We start from the raw sequence: 13,945 nt of genomic DNA on the forward strand, positions 1-13,945 counted from the left end.
TGTGTGTGTGTGTGTGTGTGTGTGTGTGTGTCAGCTGGTGGCGAACGCTGTGCTGTTCGTGTGTGTTAACGGCGTGGGTGTGTTTCACCTGTGGCACACTGAACACGCTCACAGAAAGTCCAGCAAGAAGCGGGAGGACTTCAGCAGAAACCGTGCCACACAGGCCAAGCAGAAGCGCGACCAGGTACAGATTTACATCCTGTACTTCATTCAGAGCGCAGAGTGTGTGTCTCCGTGGGGGGTTCTGGGCGTCTGCATGCTGCTTTAGGCTTTGGAATAGAGCTGAAATATTACAGTTTTTCTTGATTGCTAACACACTATAACTGATTCATTTGGCCCAATTTTCCAAATCATTCATACAGTTCTCGAAACAAAGACACGATTCTCAAAACTTTGAACACATTTCACCTGTTTGCACACACGCTCCAATTTGCTCAGTGTTTTCTGCCGAACTCTACACAAAAACACCATCATTTTACACAGGTTTAACCATGTCCTCGTTCAGAAAACACAAACACACAATATAATTAACTCAAGCATCAAAAAATGAACTCAAACAGCACAGATACAATATAATTACAGTACACAGCAGCAGTACTTCAGACGAGAGAACTTTCATCATTCTATGTACAGTAAACACTGTAGCACATGTTGTACAGTACACCCTCAAACTCATTACTGTTGAACTGATTTGTAGCCAAGTAGTCCTTACATGTACTGTATTTGTGCAGAACTGAGAGACGGCTGTCTATGGGGAGGCAGAGAAGTCTTGTGTCAGAAGAATAAGAAACTGCTGTAATAAATAAGGATACTAACAATACTGTGATGCAAATCGGCAGATGATGCTGAATGAATGAATGAATTAATGAATTTATTTACAGTAACTGACGGTATACCCCAATGTGTGTTTACTGTATATTCTGTTGTTTGGTCCTTGAACTTTTCTCTTCTAGTGCTTTTCATTTACTGTAAGATCTCTTCACAGTAGTGTAATGACAGTAAACTTTACTTACAGTTTAATGCTGAATTTTACTGTATCTGCATCCTCTATTTATGTCGTATACTGTAACAGTGATAGACTAGCAAAAGGATTCCTGTTTCCCAAAGGCAGTGTTTTGAATTGTTCTCTAGGCAGTGAAGTATGTGTGTATTTGACAGGTTTGTGTGTCATCTGAGGCCAAAGTTTGAGTCTGACAAAACATGTTTTTGACTAAACTATTTGATTTTGAGCTGGAAGTTTGACGTTTGCACAAGTTGGTGTGTAGTTTTGAGATTGTGTTTATAGTTGTGAGAAAATGGTGAATTGTTTCATGAATTGTGTGTTAGCAATCGAGAAAAACTGTAAATAAATCATGCATTAATAATAAACACAGTGTTTAATCGAGTAACTCTTGTGTGCAGGAGCATCTGCTGCTGTCGGTGCTGCCGCGATACATCGCCATGGAGCTGAAGACGGAAATCGTTAAGCGTCTGTCGGCTAAATGCAGCGCCGAAGAGAACCGACCCAACTTCCACAGTCTCTACATACGACAGCACAGAGACATCAGGTGAGAACACACACACACACACACACACACACACACAGAAAAACACTCACACAAAAACACGTAGAAATACACACTCTCTCACACACATTCAATAACACATAAATAAAAAAGACAGAAATACACATGTACACAAACACACACACTCATGCAAAAAACACAGGAACACACACACACACACACAGAAAAACACTCACACAAAAACACTTAGAAATACACACTCTCTCACACACATTCAATAACACATAAATAAAAAAGACAGAAATACACATGCACACAAACACACACACACACACACACACTCATGCAAAAAACACAGGAACACACACACACACACACGTATAAATACACATACGTGCACATTTATGTTGTTTTTCTATGAGGTTAAGTGCACTGATTACACACAAGCCCAAAGCCCAGCCCCTCACAGCCAGCGAGTGTTGTTTAATAAAGTCATATTTTGTCTCTGCAGTATCCTGTACGCTGATATCGTGGGCTTCACGCACCTCTCCAGCACCTGCACACCTGAGGAGCTCGTGGCCGTCCTCAACAAACTCTTCGGCCGCTTCGACGACATCGCTAAGGTGTGCAGATCTGCCTTTCTGCTCTTCTCTGTGTTTCTCTTGGGTTTATGTACTCAACTCTTTCTCTTCTCTGACTTCTCTCTGCAGAAGAACGGCTGTCTGCGTATTAAAATCCTGGGCGACTGTTATTACTGCGTGTCGGGTCTCCCTGACCCCATCTCTCATCACGCTCGCAACTGCGTTCAGATGGGTCTGGACATGTGCACGGCCATAAAGTGCGTCCCACCATCCAAAAATCATCATCTCAGTATCAGTCTTATAATAGTATCGTCGATAGACTATGATCGTTTTAAATTATTGTAAGATTTTCTGTTTTCACTTTAGTTGACATTTTTGTAATGTGTTGTAATTGTGTGTTTTGCATTTTTTATATTTTTTTAAATTATTATTATTATATTGCTAATAATACTTTTAAGTGATTATTTTATTATTTTAATACTTTTTAATTAACTATTTATTTTTATTAATGCTCATATTCTCTGTTTCCACTTTAGTTCAGTTTTTAGTCCATTTTTATCGTTGTGTTAATAATAGTGCAGTCAAATGATTAATCGCGATTAATCGCATCCAAAATAAAAGTTTTTGTTTGCATAATATATGTGTGTGTGCTGTGTATATTTATTATGTGTATATAAATACACACACATACAGTATGTATTTTGGAAATATTTATATGTATTTACATGTCTATATTTATATGAATATAATTTATATTATATATAAATATATTTAATATATAAACATAACATATTTTTCTGAAATATATACATGCATGTGTGTGTATTGAGTTATACATAAAAAAGATATACAGTACAGAAAAACTTGTATTCTGGATGCGATTAATCATGATTAATCGTTTGACAGCACTAGTTAATAATATATTTTTTATTATTATTTTCAAATATTTTTAAATTAAAATTTTATTTTATGAACATTTAATTTGTATCAATTTTTTTTATTAATTGTATTATTAATTTTACCATACATTTTTATCTGGTGAAACATTTAGACCGTCGATCCGAACAAAGTACAATCCAAAAATTATCTTTGCATCAGCGTTATTTTTGTATCATTGATATACTATTATAGTTTTTATAAATATTTTGAACTTGAGTTTATAATTCTATTCTATATTTTTTGTTTTAACTAAAAATGTAGTAATTTAGTTGTTTTTGTCAGTTTTATTCCGTTGTTAAATGTCTATATAATGTTTATTTATTATTTTTAGTTTGTTAGTTTATTTTTTACTAAATGTCACCATGGTAATTAGCTGAAATAAAATAAGTTTATCTTATTTTATTTCAGTAAAAAAAAATTTTTTAAGAAAATGTTTCCGTCTTGAAGTGTGGTTATTTGTGACCTTTGACCCCTGCAGTAAGCTGAGGGAGGCGACGGACGTGAACATTAACATGCGTGTGGGTGTTCACACGGGGAACGTTCTGTGTGGCGTGATCGGCCTTCAGAAGTGGCAGTATGACGTCTGGTCAGATGATGTGACTCTAGCCAATCACATGGAGTCTGGAGGAGTGGCTGGGTACTTGATTACTGCAGTATTATCAGTGACGACGATGATGATGATGATGATGATGATGATGATGATGATGATGGTTGCAGTATTATCAGTGACGATGATGATGATGATGATGATGATGATGATGATGGTTGCAGTATTATCAGTGACGATGATGATGGTTCCTCACAGGAGGGTCCACATCACGGAGGAGACGTTCGCTCACCTGGATGGGAAATACCAGGTGGAGGACGGAAATGGCGGGAATCGCGATTCCACGCTGAAGGAAAGGAGAACGTTCCTGGTCATTGATCCTAATACAGAAAACTACGATATAACACCTCAGGTCACCTTCAATAATCATTATTGACTATATAGATCAGTTATCTGTCGTCAGAACCTATCAAATACATTTGATCTTTCCAAAATTCTGTCTAAACAGTTGAATTAATAAAATTTTAACAATTTTTGACAATACTTTTAAAATGCAATCAAATAGGAGATATAACAATTTCTTTATTTTTATTTGTCAAATGAAGTGCTTCAGGTTTTGTTTGTTTGTTTTTCTTGTTTATTCAATATAATTTATTTGTTTTCTGGTTTGTTGCAAATAGCTTTGCGTCTTTCCTGTGTTTTTGAAATTTTGAGGTTTAATAATCCTTGTTGCAATTTCAAACATTTAATGACTAATGGTTAGTAGCTTAAAGGGTTAGTTCATCCAAAAATGAAAATTAGGCTGTGTTTTACTCACCCCAGAGGCATCCTCGGTGTATAGGACTTTCTTCTTTCAGACAAATCCAGTCGGAGTTATATCAAAAATTGTCCTGGCTCTTCCAAGCTCTATCATTGCAGTCAGTGTTGCATGCATCCTTCCAAAAGAAGTTAAATAAAAAGCACCCATCCATAAAACAAAGTGGATAAAACAAACACAGCTCCGGGGGGTGAACAAAGGCCTTCTGTAGCGAATCAATGCGTTTTTGTAAGAAAAATATCCATATTCAAAACGTAATAATCACTTTAATCTAGCTTGTGCTCACTGTTGTAAATGGAAGCAGCTCCGGGGGAATGACGTATGAGTTCAGCAAGCTACATTAAATTGATTATTGCGTTTTTAATATGGATATATTTCTTACAAAAATGCATCGATTCGCTACAGAAGGCCTTTGCTCACCCCCCGGAGCCGTGTGAGACACTTTGTTTTATAGATGTGACCTTTTTATTTGACGACTTGTGGACTGTTCAACTGCAACACCCGCTGACTGCAATGATAGAGCTTGGAATAGCCAGGACAATTTTTTATATAACTCCGACTGGATTCGTCTGAAATAATAAAGTCATATACACCCAGGATGCTTTGGGGGTGAGTAAAACACAGCCTAATTATTATTTTTGGGTGAACTAACCCTTTAAGTACTGACTTACTATTGAATTTCTATGTCAAATCAAGTGTGCACAATAGTATTTTTTTAATAATACGTACAGTAGTAATACTTTTCTGCAACAATTTCATCAAGTTCATCTTGTTTTGTTGTGAATACTTTTGTTTTTTGTGTGTATTTGTCTTTTTGAAGTTTTTTGAATCTAAAAGATCTAAAACAGCTCTGTTTTCTATGTGAATATCTGTTAAATTGTAATTGATTGCTGTGATAAAAGCTGATTTTTCAGCATCATATTTGAAATAGAAATCTTTTGTAACTTTATAAATGTTTTTACTGTCACTTTTCGTCAGTTTAATGCATCTCTGATGAATAGAAGTATTAATGTGCCTCTGGTTCTTTTCGTGTGTCTCAGACTAATGAGCTGAAGGTGGACAACATACTGGCGAATCGTCAGAAGCTCCGCGCATCGGTTCGGATGTCGCAGTACCTGCAGTCCTGGAAAACCGTCAAACCGTTTTCTGGACTCAACCAACCAGAGGCTTCGCTCGCAACCCCGCCCACTGCTGACAGCAGCGCCAGCGAATTACAGCCGGCCACGGTCAGTGTTAATCATGATCACCGTCCAATAATACTGAATCATTTACTGAAAACATAAACGCTGCATATTAATTCCTGTCATTCCTTTTTTTTGTCATCAGCAGGGGCTCCCAGAGATCAACACTCCAAGGTGAAAATTAAAGGTTTATTAATTCGCTTCAGCGATATATAAATGTAGTTTGCATACGTACCAAACAATGTACTTACTTTGGATCACGTACCAGAATCCACCAAGAAGAGATCAGAGCTAACTTTCACTCAGTTTGCTTTGCAGTTCAGATAAATGCTGTAATTCCCATTTGTTTATTTTCTCAGACCTTCACAAGTTCTCGAAAACGGACTGATGGACTCATTAGACTCTCTGGATAATGAAGGGTGAGCAAACGATTCATTACAGTCTTCACAGTGAATGAGTCATCAAAAAATATTTGATTTAATATCATCTTTTCGTTGTTTAGGAGACGAGCGAAGCTGAACAGTGTGACGTTATTTTTTAACAATTTTCAGCTGGAGAAGCAGGTGTGAATTATTTGCGACCCTGAACCACAAAACCAGTCATAAGGGTCAATTATTTAGAAATTGAGGTTTATACATCATCTAAAAGCTGAATAAATAAGCTTTCCATTGATGTATGGTATGGTAAAATCTGGAATCTGAGGGTGCAAAAAAATCTAAATATTGAGAAAATCATCTTTAAAGTTGTTCAAATGAAGTTCTTAGCAATGCATATTACTACTTTCACCTGAACTTATACATTTTATTTCTAAAACATGGCGAAAATGTATGTTTTTTTTGGCTATTGACAGTATTTTCTGGTTTATGGAGTGGTAAAAAGAGAAATCATAAATCCTCTCTGGAAAAACCCTTAACTCTAATATGTCAACAAAGTAAAATAAGAATTTTGAACCTGACTTTATCCAGTTCTTTTGCACATTTGAACAACATTTTTTTTTTAAATTTGTAATTACAAAAAAACGTTTGCAATTCTTAATGCAATCAATCAACTGGGAAAGTATTGTCATTATTTATGAGTAAAATATTATTCAAATTCGACAATATTCACCTGGTGTCCCTTGCCTTAAAAGTTGATTGATGTTTGTTCAGTATTTCCTGAGTTCATTCGGTGAATAGTTAGTGTTTCACTAACTAACACTGTGATTTTAATCCTGTTGGAATAAAACAAAAACTACAGCACAAAAGTGTTACTATTACCTACTGCTTTTAATTAGCTTGAACATACTTGTTGTCATATACACATTTGATCAAAATGCATTTAATTTGTTTTAGCCTTTACTGAAGAACTACATTTCTTGTTGTTCTATTGATCCTCTGTCCCATAAAGATCAAATGTGTTGTTTTAAAGGAAAGTACATTTCTAAATGTCTGTCTGTACAAGATGTCTATATGTTTGTCTGTACAAAGTCTGAAACTTCATCTGTTTGTTTTGTAGGTTTTTATCCCAGGTGATAACTGTTTAAATGTTTCCCACAATGCAACAGTACTGAACACTCTCAATCTCTACACTGTCCCGGTGAGCTTTTAGCTTATATTATAAATGATCAATAGAGGTGATCATTTACATTAGTATTGGTGTCATATTGATCATATGTTAATATGATGTAATTGTGTGTGTGTGTGTGTGCAGTATTATCTGTACTGCTGTCTGCTGGCGATGCTGGGCGTGATTGTGTTTGTGCGTGTGAGCATGTCTATTAAAGTCTTCCTCCTGACCCTCGCTGTGGTGGTTTATCTCGCACTTTTCCTACACGTTTACGCACCGCGCTCCGACTGCTACATCAAACAGCTCTACAGCGACAACAGCACGTAAGAGCCAAACACACACACCTGATTCTGCAGGACTACTGCCAGCATTTTGTTATACATATATATTGCATTTTATATAAATGCGATATAGGAGATCTAGTGACTGCAAAGAGTGTAAAAATATCTTTGCTTTGAAACCTACTTAAGCTGTAATAGTGTCTCAAGTGATATTTAGCAAAGTAATCCATTTGAAAATTTTTATTATTGTTATTATTATTAATTTTAACTTACAACAACTATAATAATAACGATCATTATTATTGAATTATTAACAAACTCATAACATTATAATTATCATTATTTTACATAATTCTAATATATAATGTTAATTGTTTATAATAATAATTATTATTATGTCTAAAATAAAAAGTGTTATTGTTATTATTATAATTATTATTGGATTATTAATTAGAACAACAATAATATTAACAGTTATTATAATTTTTACTATAAAAATGAAGACTATATATATTACTATTTTAATAATACAATTGTACTGTAAACATTTATTAATTTAAAAATAATAAATAATTATTTTATTAATTTTATTAGAAATGATAATAATGATTTATATTTTAATTTTAATTCATTGTGCAGACCTAATTTAAATAATGAATCACAATCAGTTGCATGAATATTTAGAATAAGCATAGTTAATTGTAAGTTTAGTTTAGAATGTGTTGAAACTTCTCTCTGAATATATATTAAATTCATATTACATTCACACATTAATGAGTTAATGAGTTAATTCTAGTTAATGAGAATTGAATGTAGGTGGACTTAATTCAGGAGGAGTTGGTTGGAAGGAATAAAGTTTATTTTTATTACAGGTGGTTGGAAAATAAGAAGGATTAGTGATCTCAGACTTTTGATGAAAGACATTTTGTCTTTATTAGTATGTCACTGATTAATCATTCATAATAAGAGCAAGAACATGAATTAAGTAAGTATTGATTTTGTGAGTTTAGTATGTTTAACCGTTTAGGTTCAGATGCTGTTAATATGTTTCTTTGTGTTTTAACTCCGTGATTGTTGTTAAAGTCAATAAATTGAGCGGAAATTAATATTTATTGGGATATCTCACTGTGTGTGTTTTAGGCCGGGAGTTCTTAAGGAGCCCAAGATCATGTCCGGCATTTGGCTGGTCATTTTTTACTTGCTTTCCCTTATTCTCGTACGACAGGTAAGAGTGTGTGAGTGTGAGTGTGAGTGTGAGTGTGAGTGTGAGCGTGAGCGTGTGTGTGAGCGTGAGCGTGTGCGTGCAGCATCTGCAGCAAATTGCAGATTTTTGCTCAGTTTGAGTCTCTGAATAAGTAGTTTTTTCCTCCATATTCTCACTGTATCAGACTATACAAGACACCCATGATGTGAGTTAGTTTTCTGTGATAGCACTGATGTGTGTGTGTGTGTGTGTGTGTGTGTGTGTGTTTTACCCTCTCACCAGACCTGCGACATGTCCTACAGTCACGTCCGCTGCATGCTGGACTTCGCCATCGCTCTGATGGGGCGACTGGAGAACATCAACATGCACTCCTTCAACAGCTTCCAACTGAGGATCGGTACAACACAGACATCGTTCATTCATTTATATGTATCTCAAAAAATTAGAATATCGTGAAAAAAAAATGTTGTAAATTATTTCAAAAAGTGAAACTTTCATATATTCTAGATTCATTACATGTAAAGTAAAACATTTGAAAAGTTTGTATTGTTCGTTTTAAGTTTGATGATTACAGCTTACAGCTCATGAAAGTCAAAAATCCAGTATCTCAAAATATTAGAATATTTCCTGAGATCGATCAAAAAAAGGTTTTTGCAAAACACAAAAAAATTTAAGTTGCACCTGTATATATATATATATATAGAGAGAGAGAGAGAGAGAGAGAGAGAGAATCACACTCATGCTCACCGAGGCTGCATCATTTATTTGATCAAAAGTACAGTAAAATTGTGAAATATTTTTACAATTTAAAACAGCTGTTTTCTATGTGAATCTCTGTTAAACTGTAATGTATTTCTGTGATGTGCAGCTGTATTTTCAGCATCATTCCTCCAGTCTTCAGTGTCACATGATCTTCAGAAATCAGTATAATATGCTGATCTGCTGCTCGAGAGACATTAAATTAATATTTTTTCATCAAGGACACATTAAATTGATCAAAAGTGCCAGTAAAGACATTCATAATGTTACAAAAGATTCTGTTCTTTTGAACTTTCTGTTCATCTGTGAATCCTGAAAAATAAAATGCATCACGGTTTCCACAAAAATATTGTGCAGCACGACTGTTTTCAACATTGATAATAATCAGAAATGTTTCTCGAGCAGCAGATCAGCATATTATACTGATTTCTGAAGATCATGTGACACTGAAGACTGGAGGAATGATGCGGGAAATACAGCAATAAATTACATTCTAACAGATATTCACATAGAAAACAGTTGTTTTAATTTGTTAAACTATTTTAGTGTATTTACTGGAATTTTGATCCACTAAATGCAGTCTCGGTGTGCAGAAGAGACTGCTTTTGAAAACATTGTAAAATCGTATTTATCTACCGTAACTCTGACTTGTGTTTGGTGTTGTGTTGTGTTGTGTTCAGGGATAAATCACGGTCCTGTGATCGCAGGCGTCATCGGCGCTCATAAACCTCAGTATGACATCTGGGGAAACACGGTTAATGTGGCCAGCCGGATGGACAGCACTGGAGTCCTGGATAAAATACAGGTCATGCACCTTTAACATCACAATGTCAGTCTGTCTGTGCTGTCATTTAAGAACGCATTTCTGACGCCAACCTGAACTCTCTTATACTATAAAAACTGACTTGTGTCAGTTAAACTGCATTTAATGTGTTACCTTCTAACCTTCTACCTTTTTAGAGCTTGACATAAAAATGCCCATGAAATTATGAAGTTTAATTAATTTACTCTTTAGAATTCACACTTTTATAATGAGGCTTCATCATATGTCTAGGATTTTCGAGACAAAAACAACAACAGAAAAGCAGTTTGACGGGGTGAATTAAAATAAATATCTTGATTTTTAGTTGTTTTAGTTTATTTTAATGATTTAAAATGAGACAAAACCAGCATTGTACGCCATCCTGATTAATATGGTATGGGAAATGTTGTTGTGTTTGCTCACAAAACTGATAAATTAGCATTTTTCACAAATATTTCACATTCCCCCGAAAAATTTAGATTTGCTCGCAAATTGCATTCCAGAGAAATTTGCATTTGCTCACAAAAACGTTTGGTTTCCCTGTGAAATTTACTCTATTTGCACATGTTTTGCTTTTCCAGAGAAATTTGCATTCGCTCGCAAATATTTTGTGTTCCCCGGGGGAATCTGTATTATTTGCTCGCCAAAATTGTGCATTCTCTGAGAAATTTGTATTGGTTTGTTTCAGGGTTTTTTGTGACAGAACACGACATTTCTCAGGGAAATGCAAAAGATTTGCAACTGATCCCATTAGTGATCCCTATCAAGCCTTCTAAATCCATATGATCAAAATAGCATGTTTGGGGTTGAATTAAACGGTGTAAGTGGGAGCCCCAGCATCATGAGTGGAAACTCACTAGAGAACTGGCAGTCAGTTGATTAGCTGGGTCTGACAAATACAGCTCCACGTGATCTCACTTCAGTATGTTGTGTTCTCAGGTGACAGAGGAGACGGCGCAGGTGGCTCAAACGCTGGGCTACAGCGTAACTCTGAGAGGAGTGATCCACGTGAAGGGCAAAGGACAGCTGAGCACGTACTTCATCAACACCGAGCATCCAGTGCAGTGACCACAGAACGCTTTTAACACCCATCTGACACAGACTGAGACTGTGATGAGTGTTTCACTAAGGTCCTCTGCGGACACTCACCAAACATCCTCTGTCTGCTACGGATGCCACAAAAGAACTGAACTAGTTAGCACTTAGATTTAACCAATTCTAGTACTTTTTAAAAATGATTTCTTCAAGAAGTTTCTTCTTTGTGAAGTTAATCTGTTGTTTTAAACAATGCAAAGTTGCCAACTTTTCTAAATTTCCAAAGTCCCTCGTGACTGTAGTTTTATATTGAATTTCTAGTATTTTCCTTACCTTGTGCACTTATTTATTAATGGCTGTTAATATTTATTTAATGTTTTGTATGTTTAATGTGAAAAGTAAGAGTGTATAATATCATGTCTAAAATGTATAATGTTTCATAAAAAAGTTGTTTGTTGTGTTTAATATTTAACCATTTTGTGACTAATAAAATGGATAGCTAACAAGAAAATTAAAAAGTAGACTCTTAAAAAAAAATTTCACCTAAAAAGATGTGGTGATGGAGAAAATATGATAAATTAAAATTATACTTAATTATGACCTAAATCGTTTATTTTTTTAAATATTCAAACATTCCCCTGAGAAACATTGGCGACTGAAATATTTCTACTACTAGCGATAACATTGTTCTGCTCCTACCAATATCTTAGTTTGTGACGATGAGTTCAACGCGTTCTAGGGAGCCTCTTGTGTTGGCGGACGGCGCTTCAGCGGTGGTCGTTGCTGTGTCGAGTGGGTTGCGCACTTCAGGCTGCACTACCCCTGTTGTGCTGCAAGCGGCCGTTTCCCCTGTGCGTCTCAGCACCTAAAAGAGCATTTCCCTGAAAGAGCTTATTTCTCTAAAAGAGCTTACACGGGTGCGTCTTTGTAAAGACGACGGATTGTCTTTTTAAAGATGCAGTTTCACCCGTGCATTTCTGGATGCGGTCGTTACCTGGCGCCGGGTGATGGTCACGATCGCTGCCTCACGTGTCTGGGCATTAAGCACGCTGAGGTGGCGTTTGCAGATGAGTCATGTTCCCATTGCAGGAAGATGACCATCTCGGAGCTGCGGGCCAGGCTCCGTTTCCTCCAGGGGGTCAGATCTCCGTTGCCTCTGCCGCAATCTAGTTATCGTCCTGGCGGCAGCCAGGCGGGGGCTACTTCGAGCAGTAGCACGGGCGGTCTGAGGGTTACAGTGGTGGCAAACCCCTCAGGGAACCAACCCTCGGGGGACCATCGCTCCTCTAACGCTTTGCAAGTTGAGCTGCCAATGGAACGCGCTGGGCCCTCTTCAAAGAGCGTACCAGCAGTATCCTTCGGTGCTCCTCCCGACGACTGGATGTCGATCACTGCATCAGAGGGAGAGCTCTCTGGAGAGGAAGATTCAGCTGTGCTGCCGCCCTCCGAGATGGTAGCAACACCTGAATCAGATCCAGAGATGTCGGCTATGCATTCCCGGGCCACCGAGAGGGTAGGGCTCGAGTGGAAACCTCCACCGCGTCCCGAGCCCTCAAGGTTGGATGATTGGTTTCTCGGGGTGGCTCGCGCTGGTTCTCAGCGCCCCGCCCCAGTGCCTTTCTTCCCGGAGGTGCATGAGGAGCTCACCAGGTCATGGACGGCACCTTTTACTGCCAGAAACCGACCTGCTGGTTCCTCCTCCCTCACCACCCTCGACGGGGGTGCAGCTAAGGGGTATAAGGCGATCCCCCCCTGGTGGAGGGGTTTGTAGCGATGCAGTTGTGTCCTAAGACTGCGTGCAGCTGCTGCCTCCACCTGTCTGCCGTCCGCAGCGCCCCAGCCTGCTCGTCACCGAGGGTGCGTCCGCCCCTGCTCCCGCGTCGCATCCGCATCCGCCTCGAACAAGCGGCGCCATTGAGCTGGGTGTAAGCAGGCAGTCCCACTCGTCCAGGCCCCCGTAAATCCTGGCAGAACCTGAGCGGAAGAGCAAGAGGCCCCGGGACGGGCGACCTAGAGAAAGAGCTGCTCTTTGGGGGATGGTGCATGCACCTCTCCCTCCCCCGGAGGAGGGCCGGGTGGAGAATCTGATTTTCTCTGTCTCTGGATCCAAGAGGACCACGGAGAGTTGCGGACGGACCAACACTGGACCGCACTCATCCTCCTCTTTCGCCAGCAGGCAGCAGCTGGCGGTTCGAGAGCATCATCAGAATCAGAATCAGAATGAGCTTTAATGCCAAGTATGTTTTCACATACGAGGAATTTGTTTTCATGACAGAAGCTTCCGCAGTGCAACAGAATGACAGTGACAGACCAAAAAACACAGATAATAAAAGAAGGATAAAAAATAGAACAAGTAAATAAGGAATAACAATATATAAATTGACAATTGTATGTGCAGGTATATTACAATAGACAGTTTTGTATGTACAGGTATATTATGTGCAAATTTGAGGTGTAGACTAAGTATGTGTGTTAGATAAATAAGTGTATGAGTGTATAAATAGTGTTGTGTGTTCCACAGTTATTGTCAAGTTTTCATCAGATGGATTGCCTGAGGGAAGAAACTGTTCCTGTGTCTGGCCGTTCTGGTGCTCAGAGCTCTGTAGCGTCGACCAGATGGCAACAGTTCAAAGAGGGAGTGTGCTGGATGTGAGGGGTCCAGAGTGATTTTGCTAGCCCTTTTGAACTCTCTGGATGAGTACTGTTCTTGAAGAGAAGGGAGGGTTGTACCAATGATTCGCTCAGCAGT

General features: G+C 37.9%; 2 protein-coding genes across 3 annotated transcripts in view; both read left to right on the forward strand.

Moving 5' to 3' along the window:
* LOC107575666 (adenylate cyclase type 2-like) overlaps window positions 1-11,482 on the forward strand; it is a 12,911-nt gene extending 1,429 nt beyond the window's left edge. Inside the window, exons 3-12 of the mRNA XM_016262026.1 lie at window positions 35-184; window positions 1,402-1,547; window positions 2,017-2,128; window positions 2,216-2,343; window positions 3,504-3,662; window positions 3,831-3,984; window positions 5,430-5,615; window positions 8,883-8,997; window positions 10,040-10,164; window positions 11,101-11,482. Coding sequence (XP_016117512.1) covers window positions 35-184; window positions 1,402-1,547; window positions 2,017-2,128; window positions 2,216-2,343; window positions 3,504-3,662; window positions 3,831-3,984; window positions 5,430-5,615; window positions 8,883-8,997; window positions 10,040-10,164; window positions 11,101-11,229 — 1,404 coding nt within the window. The 3' untranslated portion in view covers window positions 11,230-11,482. The remainder of the gene's footprint in view (window positions 1-34; window positions 185-1,401; window positions 1,548-2,016; window positions 2,129-2,215; window positions 2,344-3,503; window positions 3,663-3,830; window positions 3,985-5,429; window positions 5,616-8,882; window positions 8,998-10,039; window positions 10,165-11,100) is intronic.
* emc4 (ER membrane protein complex subunit 4) overlaps window positions 1-13,945 on the forward strand; it is a 26,526-nt gene that overhangs the window by 1,258 nt on the left and 11,323 nt on the right. The window contains exons 1-2 of one of the 2 annotated variants that reach the window (XM_016262028.1): window positions 52-64; window positions 2,932-2,938. The gene's annotated coding sequence lies outside the window, so the exon portion shown is untranslated. Of the gene's footprint in view, window positions 1-51; window positions 65-2,931; window positions 2,939-13,945 lie in introns of those variants that run through there. The other variant, XM_016262027.1, reaches the window with a different exon arrangement.

This window comes from Sinocyclocheilus grahami, unplaced genomic scaffold (assembly GCF_001515645.1).
Source record: "Sinocyclocheilus grahami isolate Dianchi unplaced genomic scaffold, SAMN03320097.WGS_v1.1 scaffold2800.1, whole genome shotgun sequence".
Lineage (NCBI taxonomy): Eukaryota > Metazoa > Chordata > Actinopteri > Cypriniformes > Cyprinidae > Sinocyclocheilus > Sinocyclocheilus grahami.